Genomic DNA, 17,650 nt, shown 5'->3' with positions numbered 1-17,650 from the left:
TCCTGATGCATATCACATGTTTTAGGGGAAAAAAAGATGTATTTATTTGAGAGAGAGAGAGTAGCAGCATGGGGCGGGGAGAGGGGCCGAGGAGGAGGAAGAGGAACAAGCAGACTGTGCGGTCATTGTAGAGCCTGACACAGGGCTTGATCTCATGACCCTGAGATCATGACCTGAGCTGAAACCAAAAATCGGATGCTAAACTGACCACACCATCCAGGTGCCCCATGTGTATCACATCTTTCATAAAAACTTCTTTTTCTTGGAGGTAAAATGTATAGTTCAGTGGCATTAAGCACACTCACACTGTATACAAATGTCCCCACCATCCGTCTCCAGAACTTTTTTATTTTCCTGAGCGGAAACTCTGTTCCCATTAATCACTAACTCCTCATTTCCCCCTTCTCCTAGCCTCTGAAGTCACCATTCTACTTCTGTCTCTATGAATTTGACTATTCTAGGGACCTCATACAAGCAGAATCATGTAATATTTACCCTTTTGTGTCTGGCTTCTTTCACTCAGCATCACGCTTTCAAGGTTCACCCATGCTGTAGCAGGTGTCAGAGTTCCCTTCCTTTTTAAGGCTGACTAATATCCCATTGTAGATATACATCACCTTTTGTTTATTCATACATCATGGACATCTGGGTTGGCTCTACCTTTCGTCTCTCGCCCATTGTGCTGCTGTGAGCATTCGTGTAAAAATATCTATTTGAGTCCTTTTTGTGCTGTGGAGCAAATACCTAGTAGTGGAATTGCTACACAATATGGTAGAATACCACGTTTCTGTGTTTGGGTCTTGAAACTTCTCGGGGTCACCTGTTCTCACCCAGATGAGAATCAGCCCATTCTGACTGACCTTCCCTACACATCCCTAATGGGTGATCCTTCTCAGTAAGAGTGGTGGGCATAGAACTATGTGGCTTCTGTGTCTGTGTCATCTCCCTGAGATGACTGATCACATCATCTTAGTTGTCATTATCTATATAACGACCCGCTTCCCATCAGGAATCTGATGGGAATCTTTCCTGACACTATCTAGTATATGGCCTCCACTATGTCCTATTAGAATACCTAAGTCAAAGTCACCTGGGCAGCCATCTGCCTCACTCACTCATATACCTCATGACCAGCCCATTCTTTATAGAATAGACCAGCACTTTGATGCCCATGACCTCCACACTTTCTGTGGATTCTGTTGATGATGGAACTAAAGACAGAGGAGAACCAGTTACTGTCCATGGTGCTTGTTCATGGCACAACTTTTGGGCAGAGTTGGCATTCTGATCACCCCAAACCTATGTTCTCCTGTCTCTAGTCTTCGAGCAACACTTCCTTGTAAATAATCTTTGTTTCCAACGTGTTCACATGTTGATATTTCTCAAGCGCGTTCCTTCTAAACTGACCAATATCCATCCAACCTACCTGTCTCTCCTGTAGGCACTGATGGGAATGTGGTGTCCATTACTAACTTCCCCACATATGAAAGTTCCTCATCGCTGAACACTGATCCTTCAACATCCATGACCGTGGATGACCCTACAGGTATGATATGATAGCTGCTGCTTAACTTCATCTTTCTAGGAAACATGTTTTCTCTTCTCTATTAAACTGTCTTTTGCTAGAACTAGTCTGAGAGGTACCACCTGGACTTCTCCTAAGAATGTAGGTCTTTTGGCCATACTTCTTCCATATGGATCTTAATTATCTCTAGGAACATAAGAGATCATTCTGTGTTCAGGACGTGTTCAGTAGTGTATGGCTTTTACTGAAAGAAGTCCAAAACTATCATGATAAGAATTGATCAGGGATGGCTGACAGCTCCTGGAATGATCCTTCCATGGGAAAAAGCCACCATCTTGGAAGATGTGATGCCATGAGCAAGTCAGCTCTGTGTCCCAGAGGTTCATCTGAAAAGGAAATGGTTCTCTCTTGTCAGGAAGAAATGACAGAGGTTTGGACACTGACCTATTTTATAATCTAATTTTCCCTGCACTTAGCTTCTCTTGAAAGGCCATACAGGACTTCCCAAAATGGGAAATAATGGATACGGATTTATGGCCTAATTCTTTAGAAGTAATATTCAGTGGTCAAGGGTTTTAGATGAGGGAACAGGGACCACGGGTGGGGTAAATAAGACTAGATATGGGAAAGGAGCAGTATCTGTAGGAAAGGAGGGACAGATTCTGCCCCACGTGGTCAGAAACGGGACTTGTTAAATGTTTTCTTAGGACAAACTCAAAAGGGATTAATAATCATAAGAAATCTAATAATCATGGGAAACCTCATCACAATCACCAACACCTTCTAACACATGACACTTTTTAGCAATGGAGGGCTGAGGGAATGACTACACTGTATCACATCACAGCTTCTGATGGCCAGCAGACGACCACCGTGTGTGCTGAGACTTCAGGAGTAGATGAGACTGACAACACCATACATTTCCGTTACTTCTGAGAAGCCAAGCACACCGCCTTATGTAAAGGATCCCTTTCTCAATTCTCTGCCTGACCCTGCATCTACCTTGATCTTGACCACTAATGAATAGCCATCATTAGCACCTATGTCCAGGTCAACTGCTCAGAGACATAAGTTCCCAGGAACTCATTCTGGAGCCTGAAACCAGCCTGTCCATCTCAATATAGGCCTTCTCTCCAGGGTCCAGGACAGATGGGGTCAAGCATTCTTGGAATGGCCAGGAACACAGGAATAGCCATCACAGGAACATCAGTTCTTACCAACATGGAGGGCAAGCAGAGTTGTCCCTCAACTCTCACGGTGACATTTAAAATGTCAGGGTACAAGTTCCCAGTAGCAGTGGCTCCTGAAGGAAATTGGACCCTGAGGACAAGCTCCAAGGGACAGAGCTTGAAGGTTCCTTTCCTAGAGATGAAAATGTCACCTGTTTTCAGTAATGAGGTACCAGTGACCACTGAGACAATGGGGTAGGGGCTCTTGGCCAATTGTTGGGTCACTCACTCACCTGAGAGCGCAGAAGCTGGGAACAGTTCTTCAGCTTGGATCAGTACCTCAGTGGAGATAGCAGCTGCTTCTGAGACCACCACAGACACAGAGGGATTTCATCCTTTCACACATGTGGTGGTGGCCACTTCTGGGGATGACCATGTTCTTCTGCTCCTACCCACTCAGAATCCCACAGGGTCACACCACCAATGGTTACAGCCTTCACTGTGGAGGCCACCAGCCTTTACATTTCAGCCTCCATTCTTCCTAAGTCTGTGAGGACTGGGGCAGAATCTGGTTCCTCACAATCTTTTAGATGGAGGGAGATGAGTACTTCTCAGGATTCCTGCATGGGCACAGACTCAGCATGGTCTTCTCCCAAATGCTCCATGATGCTACTACTGAAATCACTGGGGCTGAGTTCACTTCCTGTGACAGGGTCCCTAGCCCAGATTTACTCTGTCAGTGGGTAATACTGACATTCCCTGGCAGAAGCAACATCAATCATTCTATCTCCCCTCCCATGGCAGATTCTTTACATATGACCTTCAACACACCAACAAGTCTATCTAGGACTAAAGCAAACAGCTCTCTTACTCTGAATACCACAACTGCAACCTCCTGGGAAGGGTCCCCTCTGCTGAGACTTGGGTTTTTTCACTCTCTGAGATGACCACTTCTACAGAGAATTAGAGGATCCTTCATATGCAAGACCTTCTTTTGGAGAACAGACCAAATCTGTCTTCCCTGGTGCCTGCCCTAAGTTCAACCTCAGTTTCTTCTGTTTCCTCCAAAACAGAGAGATCCAGAACCCCTAATTCTCCTCCACCTGCCTCAGGACTGACCCTATCCACATCAACCATAAACATTCAATTCCAGAAAACCACAGCTTCCCCAGGCACTGGCTTTCCAGATTCCTTCTGGTCCCTGAGCACTGTTGTGGAAGAAGACAGGAAAAGCATTTCTTGTGTATAGACATTTGAGGGAATGCTAGGCTGATACCTCAATCCTCTTATCCTTCAGGGACTCAGGACTCTGTGACAACCCCCACTGGGGAGCTGAGTGAGGGAACAAATGGAGCCACCACGTGGTCACTGGGTGACCCTACATCTCTGGTGAAGATCATCAGACTGGGTATGTATGATCATCTTTGTGTATTAAGCTTACCACTGGTCTCTGGAGTAAAATAATTGATTGCCTGAATCCTGTGCACTGGTACATAATCAGAACTTTCTGCTGTGGTATCCAGAGGCTATTGATAATATATTTTTTTAATTTTGACTTACTTAATTTAAATTCAATTAATTGATATATAGTGTTTCATCAGTTTCAGATGTAGAGTTCAGTGATTCATCCATTGACTATGACACCCAGTGCTCATTATTTTTTTTAAAGATTTTATTTATTTATTTGACAGAGAGAGATGACAAGTAGGCAGAGAGGCAGGCAGAGAGAGAGAGGAGGAAGCAGGCTCCCCGCTGAGCAGAGAGCCCGATGCGGGACTCGATCCCAGGACCCTGGGATCATGACCTGAGCCGAAGGCAGCGGCTCAACCCACTGAGCCACCCAGGCGCCCATTTTTTAAAATTTTTATTTTATTTTACTTTTTCAGTGTTCCAAGATTCATTGTTTATGCACCACATCCAGGGCTCCATGCAATCCATGCCCTCCTTCATACCCTCCACCAGGCTCACCCATCCCTCTACTCCCTCCCCTCCAAGACCCTCAGTTTGTTTCTCAAAGTCCACAGTCTCTCATCATTCATCTCCCCCTCTGATTTTCCCCCAACTCCCTTCTCCTCTCCTCCCAGTGTCCTCCATGTTATTCCTTATGCTCCACAAGTAAGTGAAACCATATGATAATTGACTCTCTCTGCTTGACTTATCTCACTCAGCATCATCTCCTCCAGTCCCATCCATGTTGATACAAAAGTTATATGCCCTCCTCAATGCCCATCATCCACTTAACCTCATCTCCCTACCCACCTCCTCTCCATCAACCAATATTTTTTTTGAAGCGCTTATTGATTTCTTTCTTTTTTAAAATAGTTTTTGTTTTTGTTTTAGAGACAGAGGGTGTAGGGGGAAGGGCAGAGAGAGAGAGAGAGGGAGAGGATCCTCAAGCAGGCTCCCCACTGAGCACAGAGCCTGATGTGGGGCTCCATGCCAGGACCATGAGATTGTGACCTGAGCAGAAATCAAGAGTTGGATGCTTAACCACCTGAGCCACCCAGGTGCCTTTAGATTTATTGATTTCTGATAATGAATTGCTTCTCCTTAGTAATTTGTATGTTGAAGAGCCAATCTCTTCAACCTTAGGAAGAGATACAGTGTCTCTACAAATGAGTTGAGCAGTTGTGAAGGGCCTTCCTAATTCAGACACCATCATTAAAGTCAGGGAATGCCATGGACAGGGAAAGACCCACTTGAGATGCCATTAGTTTACTCTGTGGGACAATTCATAGTTATAAGATGATTCTAATACTATCCACTGTTAAAATATTCAGTACATGGCCCGCAGGTGTTCATTTAAGGTGCTTAAGAGGATGAATACAGCTATCCTGATGCCTGAAAGCATCATTTGACATTCAATGTCATTTGACATTCAATGACTTTCAATGTCAATTTGACATGGACAATAATTTTACCGTCTATGGTAGAAGATAAAAATGTTCTGCCTTTTCCTGATGAGAGGTGAAAGAATATGCAAATACATAGGAATTAATGTGCCTTGATCTACCTCTTCCCATAACCTGTTAAAACCAAGCCACAGAGCTTTTAATTAGAATCACAATTTTGAAGTCTGGGGGATAAAGGCAGATATTAGCATGAAATAGAATGATTGAAGGCTGGACCAAGGAGGAAAAGCAGAGCAAAAGGTGGAATAGTTTTCCCCCATTCCCGGGTAGAATATTTACCCTCCATTAAGACAAGAGATATGGTATATAGGTCCGCATGGAGGATATAGAAACATAGGATGCCAGAGGGAGCTCTGCAAGCCAGTAGACCAAAATCATATACCAACATTAGACACAAGGATGGACAATAAGATTCCTGCCATCCAGAGGAGCAGAATATGTGCAGATTTGTAAGGAGAAAGGAACGAGAATCAAAAGAAGAACCGCTTTTTTACTTCCTTGTAAACTTCCTAACTAAAGAGTTGTTTCAGTCACAGGCCTGTCCACCAGAAGCCCAGGAACATCTGAGGATATCATAAACCCAAGCTCCAGGGAGCCCAGCAGCAGCCACAAGACCAGAACCACTGTGGGAACTTCCTTTAGGGAGACTACAAAAGAGATTGCCTCCACAGACGCTGTTGTGGGACCTGCCACCCTTCAATCCCTGACCACAGGAAGTGGCAGCACCAGACTCCTTCACTTGCCCACACAAACTGTGGTGCCAGCAGAGTCATCTACAGAAACAGCGGTAGTTACAAATAATACCTCATACTCCCCATATCCAGCTGAAGCTCGGGCCACTACATACTCTGAGACACCAGAAGGGACAAGCCAGTCAAGAGGAACAATGTCTTTCCCCCACCCAGAGTCAACTTCCACAGGGACTGTCCAGCAAGTGAGCTCAGTCCTGACTTCTAAAACAACTGAAATGGACTTATCCACATGGCTTGGCTCCACGGAGGGGACCACAGTGGGCACGAATTTCCCTTCCAGCAGAACTTCCACTGGCCTTCAGCACTCTGCAACAAGTTTATTTGTAACCCCCAAAGTAGCCACGAGCTCAGTGACAAAGAAATCTGAACTTGAAACCATGACAAGCATCAGCACCATGGTCACTCCTTCCATTGCCTTCAGTAAGAAGGCAGTGACGGCTGAAGCACAGACCGGTGGATCTGGGGGGGAGGCTCATTCATCCACTAGCCCATGGTCAGAGCAGGCAGCTAGGTGGGACCCAACACTGAGTGCCTCCTCTGCAGACCCAGACATAGCTATTACCACCCCCCTTTCTGATAGGTCAGAAGGCTCAGCCACTATCGGCCTCATCAGCGTGGCAAGAGAGAAAGCTCGCTCCTCTGCATTGGCTACCTCCCCTTTCATAGGGCCCAAGTCTGAGTCCATCACAGGATTGGAGACCCCTGAAACCTCACCTCCACCTGCGGCCCTTTCTGTGACATCACCTCCTACAGAACTAACAAGCAAGGGTGGGGCCCTCACTGTGAAGGTCATCACCTCCAGCCCTGGGGGAACAAGGTCAGTTTCAACTGTAATGCCTAGCCCAGAGAGGAAGTCCAGGACCTCAGACAGCACCCAAGCACCAGGGACCTCTCCATGGACTGTCACAGACACAGCAGCCTACTTCCATGTCACTGGTTTGCCCAGAGCCAGTTCTACAGGGACGACACTGGCTTCCTCGGCAGTGGCCATTGCAATAGCTGAACAACAGGCAAGTATGTCTGTGGGTGAGGTTTATTCATCTGCTGTCACATGGTCAGAGAAGACAACTGGGAGTGATCCGATTCATGGTGCATCTCCAGAGGCCACAGACACATGGCATCTAACCACCAGACAACGAACCACATCACCATCGGTGACCTTTAAAAGCCAAGCCACTACTGGCCTCACCTATGGCTCGGGACAAATACTGAGCTCTTCCCCGTCTATCACATTTCCTTCAATGAGGTCTAAGGCGCTGGTGGCCATCACAAGTGTAGTGGCTGGTGATGCTGCCTCTACAACTGGACAACGATCACAAACCTCATCTCCTGCAGAAGCAAACATCACGGGTGTCACTGTAGCCCCTACTCCAGATGTCGCCACCACCATCACCACCATGGGAAACAACTCAGTCCTGACTACCATGTCCAACCCAGAGAGGAGAGTGAGCACCCTGGTCACAGAGACCAGCATGTCTACCCAAGAGCGTCCTTCCAGCTGGTCACCTACACCTGCTTCTGTCCCAATACCAAGCTCCTGGGCCGTAACAGACACAACTTCAATGTTGGAAGCCACAGGTTCCGCTGAAACAACTTCTGTAATGGGCACGTTATCCTTAGCATCTAGCACTGAATCAGGCTCTTTATCTACTTCCCATGGCCTTGGGACCGTCCTTGGAACCAGCCTAGCTATTCCATCTCCTCATGCTTCAGCTGAAGACACAAAGTCCACAAATATGAGAACAGGGCGTCCTTCAGATACAACGCCATCTATGCCCATCTCAACCACTTCTGGGATCAAGAAGATGAGCTCCTCATATCCTCATTATGTAAGCACAAGTGGGACCAATGACCATCCAAATACAAAAACTGACCCCAAAATCCCCCCTCCTATTTCTCCATCGGATTTTCAGCCCACTCTGGACTGGGCTACTGGGAAATCTGTGTCATCATCCACAGCCACTACCTCACTTCCTCAAGGGGGCACAACACAAGAATTACCTGGGGAGAACAAGGTCAGCCCAACTACCTCACAGCTGCCAGTCTTGACAGCAGAAATTAAAAGTGGGTTCACACCTACTGAGATGGTAAGTCCTTCCAGAGTCACTTTATCAGGGAGGATAGATCTCATCAGCAAAGAAGCAGAACACAGTTCTCACCAGTTTCCTACCACAAAAGCTATAACCAGGGAAACCGAAATGCTAATCCCTGGAGTTACATCACAGGGCACAAGTACCACGGGTGCATCAAGAGCCTCCCGGGCTAAGACTCATTCGGCTGGGACTCAGGGTTTTACACACTCACCTGTGACCATTAGCATGGACACAAGTTCTGAGGATGTGTCACAGACAAGCCTTTCCTCTGACCATGATATCACATCTCCTTCCCCACTGGTGGCCTTGCATGCCACGATGTCACCTTCTCTAATTTCCCTCACATCACAAGCCAGGGACCTTTCTCCACCTGTTCCTGCCACATCACCTGCCACACTGGGGACCACCAGCACATTGAACACAAGCTTGGGACCTGTGACAAGTCCACATTCAGGTTTGAACAGCATCTCAGGTGACACCCAGATAATTTCAGAAGTGTCCACTGCTACAGAGGGACTCCACCTTTCTGGGAACACAGCAGTGACCAATGTGGGGAACATCACGACTGCACAGGAGTCCCAGTCCTCTGCCCCAGTGGGATCAGAGACACCAAAAGGTACCACTACAGTAGTCAACTCTTCGCCCAGAGTGGATGCCTCATTTTCCACACCAATGTCTGGCCTTCCTGAAACCACAGAGTCTGAGACACAGTCAATGTCATCCCCTGGCCTGGAACCATGGGAATCCAGCACATCACAGCACACCATCGTGGACTCAGAGACAATCACTGTCCCTTCGGTAGTAGTCACAAATACTACCAGAGAGGCCCCCCAGACCAACGTCATCTCCTCCAACAGGACATCCATCCTTGGCATTGATCACTCTACAATGTCACCAGACATAAAAATCAACAACAACCTCTCTACCTCCTCCATTGTGACTGAGTCCACAGCTACGGCCATGGCCACCAAAACACCTTTCCCAGGGGATACATCACAGCACACAAGCACCACAGATGCATCAGCCACCGCCTCGTGGGCTAACAGTCACTCGGCATGGACTCACGGATTTAACCACCCACGTGGGACCATTAGTGAGGACAGAGGTTATGATGATGTCTCATGGACAAGCCCTTTCTCTAACGAAGACAACAGATCTTCTCCCGTAATGCCCACACCTACAATGATGTCACCTTTCCAGGTTTCCCCCACATCAAAAGCCAGAGACCTTTCGCCAACCAACCCTGCCATTTTATCAGGCATGCCTAGCATGCTATGGAAGACAAGTACATTGAAAACAATTGTGGGAACTATAACAACTCCAACTTCAGGTGTGAGCAGCATCTCAGGTGACAGGCGGGGGTCCTCAGAAGCGTCTCCCACTACAGAGGGACTCCACCTTTCCGGGAATACAGCAGTGACCAGCTTGGAGACCATCACGTCTACACAAGAGTCCCGGTCCTCTGCACCAGCAGGATCACTGACACCCAAAGGCACCACTGCAGTAGTCCCCTCTTCACTCACTGGGGATGCCTCATTTTCCACACCAGAGGCTGGCCTTTCTCAAACCACAGAGACTGAGACACAGTCAATGTCATCCCCTGGCCTGGAACCATGGGAAACCAGCACATCCCAGCACACCACTGTGGACTCAAAGACAATGAGAGTCCCTTCACCGACGTACACTGATACTACTGCAGGGGACTCTAGGATGCACGACATCTCCTCCAGCAGGACATCCATGCCTGGCCCTGCTCAGTCCACAATGTCACCAGACATATACACAGGAATCAACACCATGCTCTCTACCTCCTCCACCTTGACAGAGTCCACAGCCCGAGCCGTGGTCCCCAAAACAGTTATCCCTGAGACTACATCACAGGACACAAGTAACACGGATGCATCAACCATGGCCTCCTGGGCCGAAAGTCACTCAGCAAGCACTCAGGTTTCTGCAAGGTCAGTAGTGACCATTGGCTTGGACACAAGTTCTGAGGTTGTGTCCCTGACTGGCCCTACCTCTGGCCAGGACAACGCATCTCCATCCCCCCTGGTGCCCTCACCTGCCACAACGTCACCTTCTCTACATTCCCCCACATCACAAGTCAGGGACATTACTCCAGCTGTCCCTGCCACTTCACCAAGCAAGCCTGCCGGGCTAGGGACCAGCAGCCCATTGAGCACAAGCTTGGGACTTGGGACAAGTCCACCCTCAGGTGTGAGCAGCACCTCAGGTGACAGCCGGGTGTCTTCAGAAGCGTCTCCCGCTACAGAGAGATTCCACCTTTCCAGGAACACAGCAGTGACCAGCTTGGAGACCATCACGTCTACACAGGAGTCCCGGTCCTTTGCCCCAGCGGGATCTGAGACACCCAAAGGCACCACTGCAGTTGTCCCCTCTTCACTCAGTGGGGACGCCTCATTTTCAACACCGGAGGCTGGCCTTCCTCAAGCCACAGAGTCTGAGACACAGTCAATGTCATCCCCTGGCCTGGAACCACGGGAAACCAGCACGTCCCAGCACACCACCCTGGACTCGGAGACAATGAGTGTCCCTTCATCGGCGTCCACTGATACTACTGCGGGGGGCTCTAGGACCCACGTCATCTCCTCCAGCAGCACATCCATCCCTGGACCTTATCAGTCCACGATGTCACCAGACATGGCCACAGGAATCAACACCAGGCTCTCTACCTCCTTCACCTTGACAGAGTCCACAGCCCGAGCCATGGTCCCCAAAACAGTTGTCCCTGGGACTACATCACAGGACACAAGTAACACGGATGCATCAACCACAGCCTCCTGGGCCGAAAGTCACTCAGCAGGCACTCAGGTTTCTGCAAGCTCAGAAGTGACCATTGGCGTGGACACGGGTTCTGAGATTGTGTCACAGACAAACCCTGCCTCTGACCAGGACAACACATCTCCATCTCCCCTGGTGCCCTCACATGCCATGACCTCGCCTTCTCTACATTCCCCCACATCACAAGCCAGGGACCCTACTCCACCTGTCCCTGCCACTTCACCAGGCACGCCTAGCACAATGGAGACCACTGGCACATTGAACATGACTTTGAGCACTGTGACAAGTCCACCTTCAGGTGTGAGCAGCACCTCAGGTGACAGCCGGGTGTCTTCAGAAGCATCTCCCTCTACAGAGGGACTCCACCTTTCCGGGAATACAGCAGTGACCAGCTTGGGGACAAAAACGTCAACAAAGGAGTCCCAGTCCTCTGCCCCAGTGGGATCAGAGACACCCAAAGGCACCACTGCAGTAGTCTCCTCTTCACTCACTGGGGATGCCTCATTTTCCACACCGGAGGCTGGCCTTTCTCAAACCACAGAGTCTGAGACACGGTCAATGTCATCCCCTGGCCTGGAACCATGGGAAACCAGCACATCCCGGCAAACCACTGTGGACTCGGAGACAATGAGTGTCCCTTCTCCAGTGTCCACTGGTACTACTGCAGAGGACTCTACGACCCACATCATCTCCTCCAGCAGCACATCCATCGCTGGCCCTGCTCAGTCCACGATGTCTCTAGACATCTCCACAGGAATCAACACCATGCTCTCTACCTCCTCCACCTTGACAGAGTCCACAGCCCGAGCCGTGGTCCCCAAAACAGTTATCCCTGAGACTACATCACAGGACACAAGTAACACGGATGCATCAACCATGGCCTCCTGGGCCGAAAGTCACTCAGCAGGCACTCAGGTTTCTGCAAGGTCAGTAGTGACCATTGGCTTGGACACAAGTTCTGAGGTTGTGTCCCTGACTGGCCCTACCTCTGGCCAGGACAACGCATCTCCATCCCCCCTGGTGCCCTCACCTGCCACAACGTCACCTTCTCTACATTCCCCCACATCACAAGCCAGGGACATTACTCCAGCTGTCCCTGCCACTTCACCAAGCAAGCCTGCCGGGCTGGGGACCAGCAGCCCATTGAGCACAAGCTTGGGACTTGGGACAAGTCCACCCTCAGGTGTGAGCAGCACCTCAGGTGACAGCCGGGTGTCTTCAGAAGCGTCTCCCGCTACAGAGAGATTCCACCTTTCCAGGAACACAGCAGTGACCAGCTTGGAGACCATCACGTCTACACAGGAGTCCTGGTCCTCTGCCCCAGCGGGATCTGAGACACCCAAAGGCACCACTGCAGTTGTCCCCTCTTTGCTCACTGGTGACCCCTCCTTTTCCACACCTGGGGCTGGCCTTTCTGAAACCACAGAGTCTGAGACACAGTCAATGTCATCCCCTGGCCTGGAACCACGGGAAACCAGCATGTTCCAGCACACCACCCTGGACTCGGAGACAATGAGTGTCCCTTCATCGGCGTCCACTGATACTACTGTGGGGGGCTCTAGGACCCACGTCATCTCCTCCAGCAGCACATCCATCCCTGGACCTTATCAGTCCACGATGTTACCAGACATGGCCACAGGAATCAACACCAGGCTCTCTACCTCCTTCACCTTGACAGAGTCCACAGCCCGAGCCATGGTCCCCAAAACAGTTGTCCCTGGGACTACATCACAGGACACAAGTAACACGGATGCATCAACCACAGCCTCCTGGGCCGAAAGTCACTCAGCAGGCACTCAGGTTTCTGCAAGCTCAGAAGTGACCATTGGCGTGGACACGGGTTCTGAGATTGTGTCACAGACAAGCCCTGCCTCTGACCAGGACAACACATCTCCATCTCCCCTGGTGCCCTCACATGCCATGACCTCGCCTTCTCTACATTCCCCCACATCACAAGCCAGGGACCCTACTCCACCTGTCCCTGCCACTTCACCAGGCACGCCTAGCACAATGGAGACCACTGGCACATTGAACATGACTTTGAGCACTGTGACAAGTCCACCTTCAGGTGTGAGCAGCACCTCAGGTGACAGCCGGGTGTCTTCAGAAGCATCTCCCTCTACAGAGGGACTCCACCTTTCCGGGAATACAGCAGTGACCAGCTTGGGGACAAAAACGTCAACAAAGGAGTCCCAGTCCTCTGCCCCAGTGGGATCAGAGACACCCAAAGGCACCACTGCAGTAGTCTCCTCTTCACTCACTGGGGATGCCTCATTTTCCACACCGGAGGCTGGCCTTTCTCAAACCACAGAGTCTGAGACACGGTCAATGTCATCCCCTGGCCTGGAACCATGGGAAACCAGCACATCCTGGCAATCCACCATGGACTCGGAGACAATGAATGTCCCTTCTCCAGTGTCCACTGGTACTACTGCAGAGGACTCTACGACCCACATCATCTCCTCCAGCAGGACATCCATCGCTGGCCCTGCTCAGTCCACGATGTCACCAGACATCTCCATAGGAATTAACACGAGGCTCTCTACCTCCTCCATCTTGACCAAGTCCACAAGTATAGCCATGTTCCCCAAAACAGTTATCCCCGGGACTACATCACAGGACACAAGTAACACGGATGCATCAACCATGGCCTCCTGGGCCAAAAGTCACTCAGCAAGCACTCAGGTTTCTGCAAGCTCAGTAGTGACCTTTGGAATGGACATGGGTTCTGAGGTTGTGTCACGCTCAAGCCCTGCATCTGACCACGACGTCACATCTCCATCCCCCCTGGTGCCCTCACATGCCACGACGTCGCCTTCTCTACATTCCCCCACATCACAAGCCAGGGACATTACTCCCCCTGTCCCTGCCACTTCACCAGGCACAGGTATCGTGGATGCATCAACCACGGCCTCCTGGGCTGAAAGTCACTCAGAAGGGACTCAGGTTTCTGCTAGCTCAGAAGTGACCATTGGCATGGTTATGGGTTCTCAGGTTGTGTCACGGACAAGCCCTGCCTCTGACCAAGACACCACATATCCATCCCCCCTGGGGCTCTCACGTGCCACGACGTCGCCTTCTCTACATTCCCCCACATCACAAGCCAGGGACATTACTCCCCCTGTCCCTGCCACTTCACCAGGCACGCCTAGCACAATGGAGACCACTGGCACATTGAACATGACTTTGAGCACTGCGACAAGTCCACTTTCAGGTGTGAGCATCACCTCAGGTGACAGCTGGGTGTCTTCAGAATCGTCTCCCGCTACAGAGGTACTCCACCCTTCCAGGAACACAGCAGTGACCAACTTGGGGGCCATCACGTCTACACAGGAGTCCTGGTCCTCTGCCCCAGCGGGATCAGAAACACCCAAAGGCACCACTGCTGTTGTCCCCTCTTTGCTCACTGGTGACCCCTCCTTTTCCACACCTGGGGCTGGCCTTTCTGAAACCACAGAGTCTGAGACACAGTCAATGTCATCCCCTGGCCTGGAACCACGGGAAACCAGCATGTTCCAGCACACCACCCTAGACTCGGAGAGAATGAGTGTTTCTTCATTGGCGTCAACTGATACTACTGCGGGGGACTCTAGGACCCACGTCATCTCCTCCAGCAGGACATCCATCCCTGGCACTGCTCAGTCCACGATGTCACCAGACATCTCCACAGGAATCAACACCAGGCTCTCTACCTCCTCCACCTTTACAGAGTCCACAGCCCGAGACTTGGTCACCAAAACAGTCGTCCCTGGGACTACATCACAGGACACAGGTAACATGGATGCATCAACCACGGCCTCCTGGGCTGAAAGTCACTCAGGAGGGACTCAGGTTTCTGCAAGCTTAGAAGTGACCATTGGCATGGTTACGGGTTCTCAGGTTGTGTCACGGACAAGCCCTGCCTCTGACCAAGACACCACATCTCCATCCCCCCTGGTGCCCTCACATGCCACGACGTTGCCTTCTCTACATTCCCCCACATCACAAGCCAGGGACATTACTCCACCTGTCCCTGCCGCTTCACCAGGCACGCCTAGCACAATGGAGACCACTGGCACATTGATCACAACTTTGAGCACTGCGACAAGTCCACCTTCAGGTGTGAGCATCACCTCAGGTGACAGCTGGGTGTCTTCAGAATCGTCTCCCGCTACAGAGGTACTCCACCTTTCCGGGAACACAGCAGTGACCAGCTTGGGGACCATCACGTCTACACAGGAGTTTTGGGTCTCTGCCCCAGCAGGATCAGAGACACCCAAAGGCCCCACTGCAGAAGTCACCTCTTGGCTCAGTGGGGACACCTCACTTTCCACATCGGAGGCTGGCCTTTCTGAAACCACAGAGTCTGAGACACGGTCAACGTCATCCCCTGGCCTGGATCCACGGGAAACCAGCACATCCCAGCAAACAACCGTGGACTCGGAGACAATGCGTGTCCCTTCTCCAGTGTCCACTGGTACTATTGCAGAGGACTCTACGACCCACGTCATCTCCTCCAGCAGGACATCCATCACTGGCCCTGCTCAGTCCACGATATCTCCAGACATGTCCACAGGAATCAACACCAGGCTCTCTACCTCCTCCATCTTCACTGAGTCCACAGCTATAGTCATGGTCCCCAAAACAGTCGTCCCTGGGACTACATCACAGGACACAAGTAACACGGATGCATCAACCACGGCCTCCTGGGCCGAAAGTCACTCAGCAGGGACTCAGGTTTCTGTAAGCTCAGAAGTGACCATTGGCATGGACACCGGTTCTGAGGTTGTGTCCCGGACAAGCCCTGCCTCTGACCAGGACACCACATCTCCATTCCCCCTTGTGCCCTCACTTTCCACAACGTCACCTTCTCTACATTCCCCCATATCACAAGCCAAGTATGTTACTCCACCTGTCCCTGCCACTTCACCACGCACGCCTGCCAGGCTGGGGACCAGTGGTGTGTTGATCACAAGCTTGGGACTTGGTACAAGTCCATCCTCTGGTGTGAGCAGCACCTCATGTGACAGCCGGGTGTCTTCAGAAGCATCTCCCACTACTGAGGTACTCCACCTTTCCGGGAACACAGCAGTGACCAGCTTGGGGACCATCACGTCTACACAGGAGTCCCAGTCATCTGCCCCAGTTGGATCAGAGACACCCAAAGGCCCCACTTCAGTAGTCCCCTCTTCACTCATTGGGGACACCTCATTTTCCACACCAGAGGCTGGCCTTTCTGAAATCACAGAGTCTGAGTCACGGTCAACGTCATCCCCTGGCCCGGAACCACGGGAAACCAGCACATCCCATCACACCACCGTGGACTCAGAGACAATGAGTGTCCCTTCTCCAATGCCCACTGGTACTAATGCAGATGACTCTAGGACCCATGTCTACTCCTCCAGCTGGACATCCATCCCTAGCCCTTCTCAGTCCACGATGTCTCCAGACTTCTCCACAGGTATCAACACCAGGCTTTCTACCTCCTCCATCTTGACTGAGTCCACGGCTATAGCCTTAGTCCCCAAAGCAGTTGTCCCTGGGGCTACATCACAGGACACAAGTAACACGGATGCATCAACCACGGCCTCCTGGGCCGAAAGTCACGCAACAGGCACTCAGGTTTCTACAAGCTCAGTAGTGACCATTGACGTGGACACGGGTTCTGAGGTTGTATCAAGGACAAGCCCTGCCTCTGACCAGGACACCACATCTTCATCCCCCCTGGAACCCCCGAGTGCCATGACGTCATCTTCTCTACTCTCCCCCACATCACAAGCCAGGTACCTTTCTCCACCCTTCCCTGCCACCTCACCAGGCACAGCTGGGTCTCTGGGGACCCCTGGCACATTGAGCACTGGTTTGGGACCTGTGACAAGTCCAACTTCAGGGTTGAGCAGGACCTCAGGGAACACCCAGGTAATCTCAGAAGTGTCTGCTGCTACAGAGGGACTCTACCTTTCTGGGAACACAACAGTAACAAACATGGGGGCAGTCATGCATGCCCAGGAGTCCCAGTCTTCTATCCCATCGGGCTCAGAAACACCGAAAAGCACCACTGCAGTTGTCACCTCTCGTCTCAGTGGGGACACCTTGTTTTCCACTCCAATGTCTCACCTTTCTGAAACCACAGAGTTTAGGACACAGTCAACGTCTTTCTTTGGCCCACAACCACGGGATACCAGCACCTCCTGGCACACCATCATGGCCTCGGGGAAAATGACTGTCCCTTCTATAGTGGTCACTGACACTACCATGGAGGCCTCCAGGACCAGCGTCATCTCCTCCAGCAGGACATCCATCCCTGGACCTTCTCAGTCCACAATGTTACCAGACATCCCCCCAGGAATCAACACCAGGTTTTCTACCTCTGCCCTAGTTGTTGAAACTGGGACAATCAGCTTCATTACCCCCAAAG

The 17,650-nt window shown here is 50.8% G+C and overlaps 2 protein-coding genes across 3 annotated transcripts in view; both read left to right on the top strand.

Annotated features, from left to right (window-relative positions):
* The window catches only part of LOC131823081 (mucin-2-like), an 18,284-nt gene extending 11,850 nt beyond the window's left edge, over positions 1-6,434 (top strand). The window contains exons 3-6 of the mRNA XM_059159065.1: positions 1,442-1,546; positions 3,992-4,102; positions 6,137-6,374; positions 6,431-6,434. Coding sequence (XP_059015048.1) covers positions 1,442-1,546; positions 3,992-4,102; positions 6,137-6,374; positions 6,431-6,434 — 458 coding nt within the window. The remainder of the gene's footprint in view (positions 1-1,441; positions 1,547-3,991; positions 4,103-6,136; positions 6,375-6,430) is intronic.
* LOC131823457 (mucin-16-like) overlaps positions 6,371-17,650 on the top strand; it is a 95,893-nt gene continuing 84,613 nt past the window's right edge. For both annotated transcript variants that reach the window (XM_059159857.1, XM_059159856.1), the window contains exon 1: positions 6,371-17,650. In XM_059159857.1, the coding sequence (XP_059015840.1) occupies positions 6,493-17,650 (11,158 nt within the window). In that variant the 5' untranslated portion in view covers positions 6,371-6,492.

The sequence above is a fragment of the Mustela lutreola genome, chromosome 2 (genome assembly GCF_030435805.1).
Source record: "Mustela lutreola isolate mMusLut2 chromosome 2, mMusLut2.pri, whole genome shotgun sequence".
Lineage (NCBI taxonomy): Eukaryota > Metazoa > Chordata > Mammalia > Carnivora > Mustelidae > Mustela > Mustela lutreola.
The sequence above is the reverse complement of the archived record's forward strand: the minus strand, read 5'-3'. Positions and strand labels throughout refer to the sequence as shown.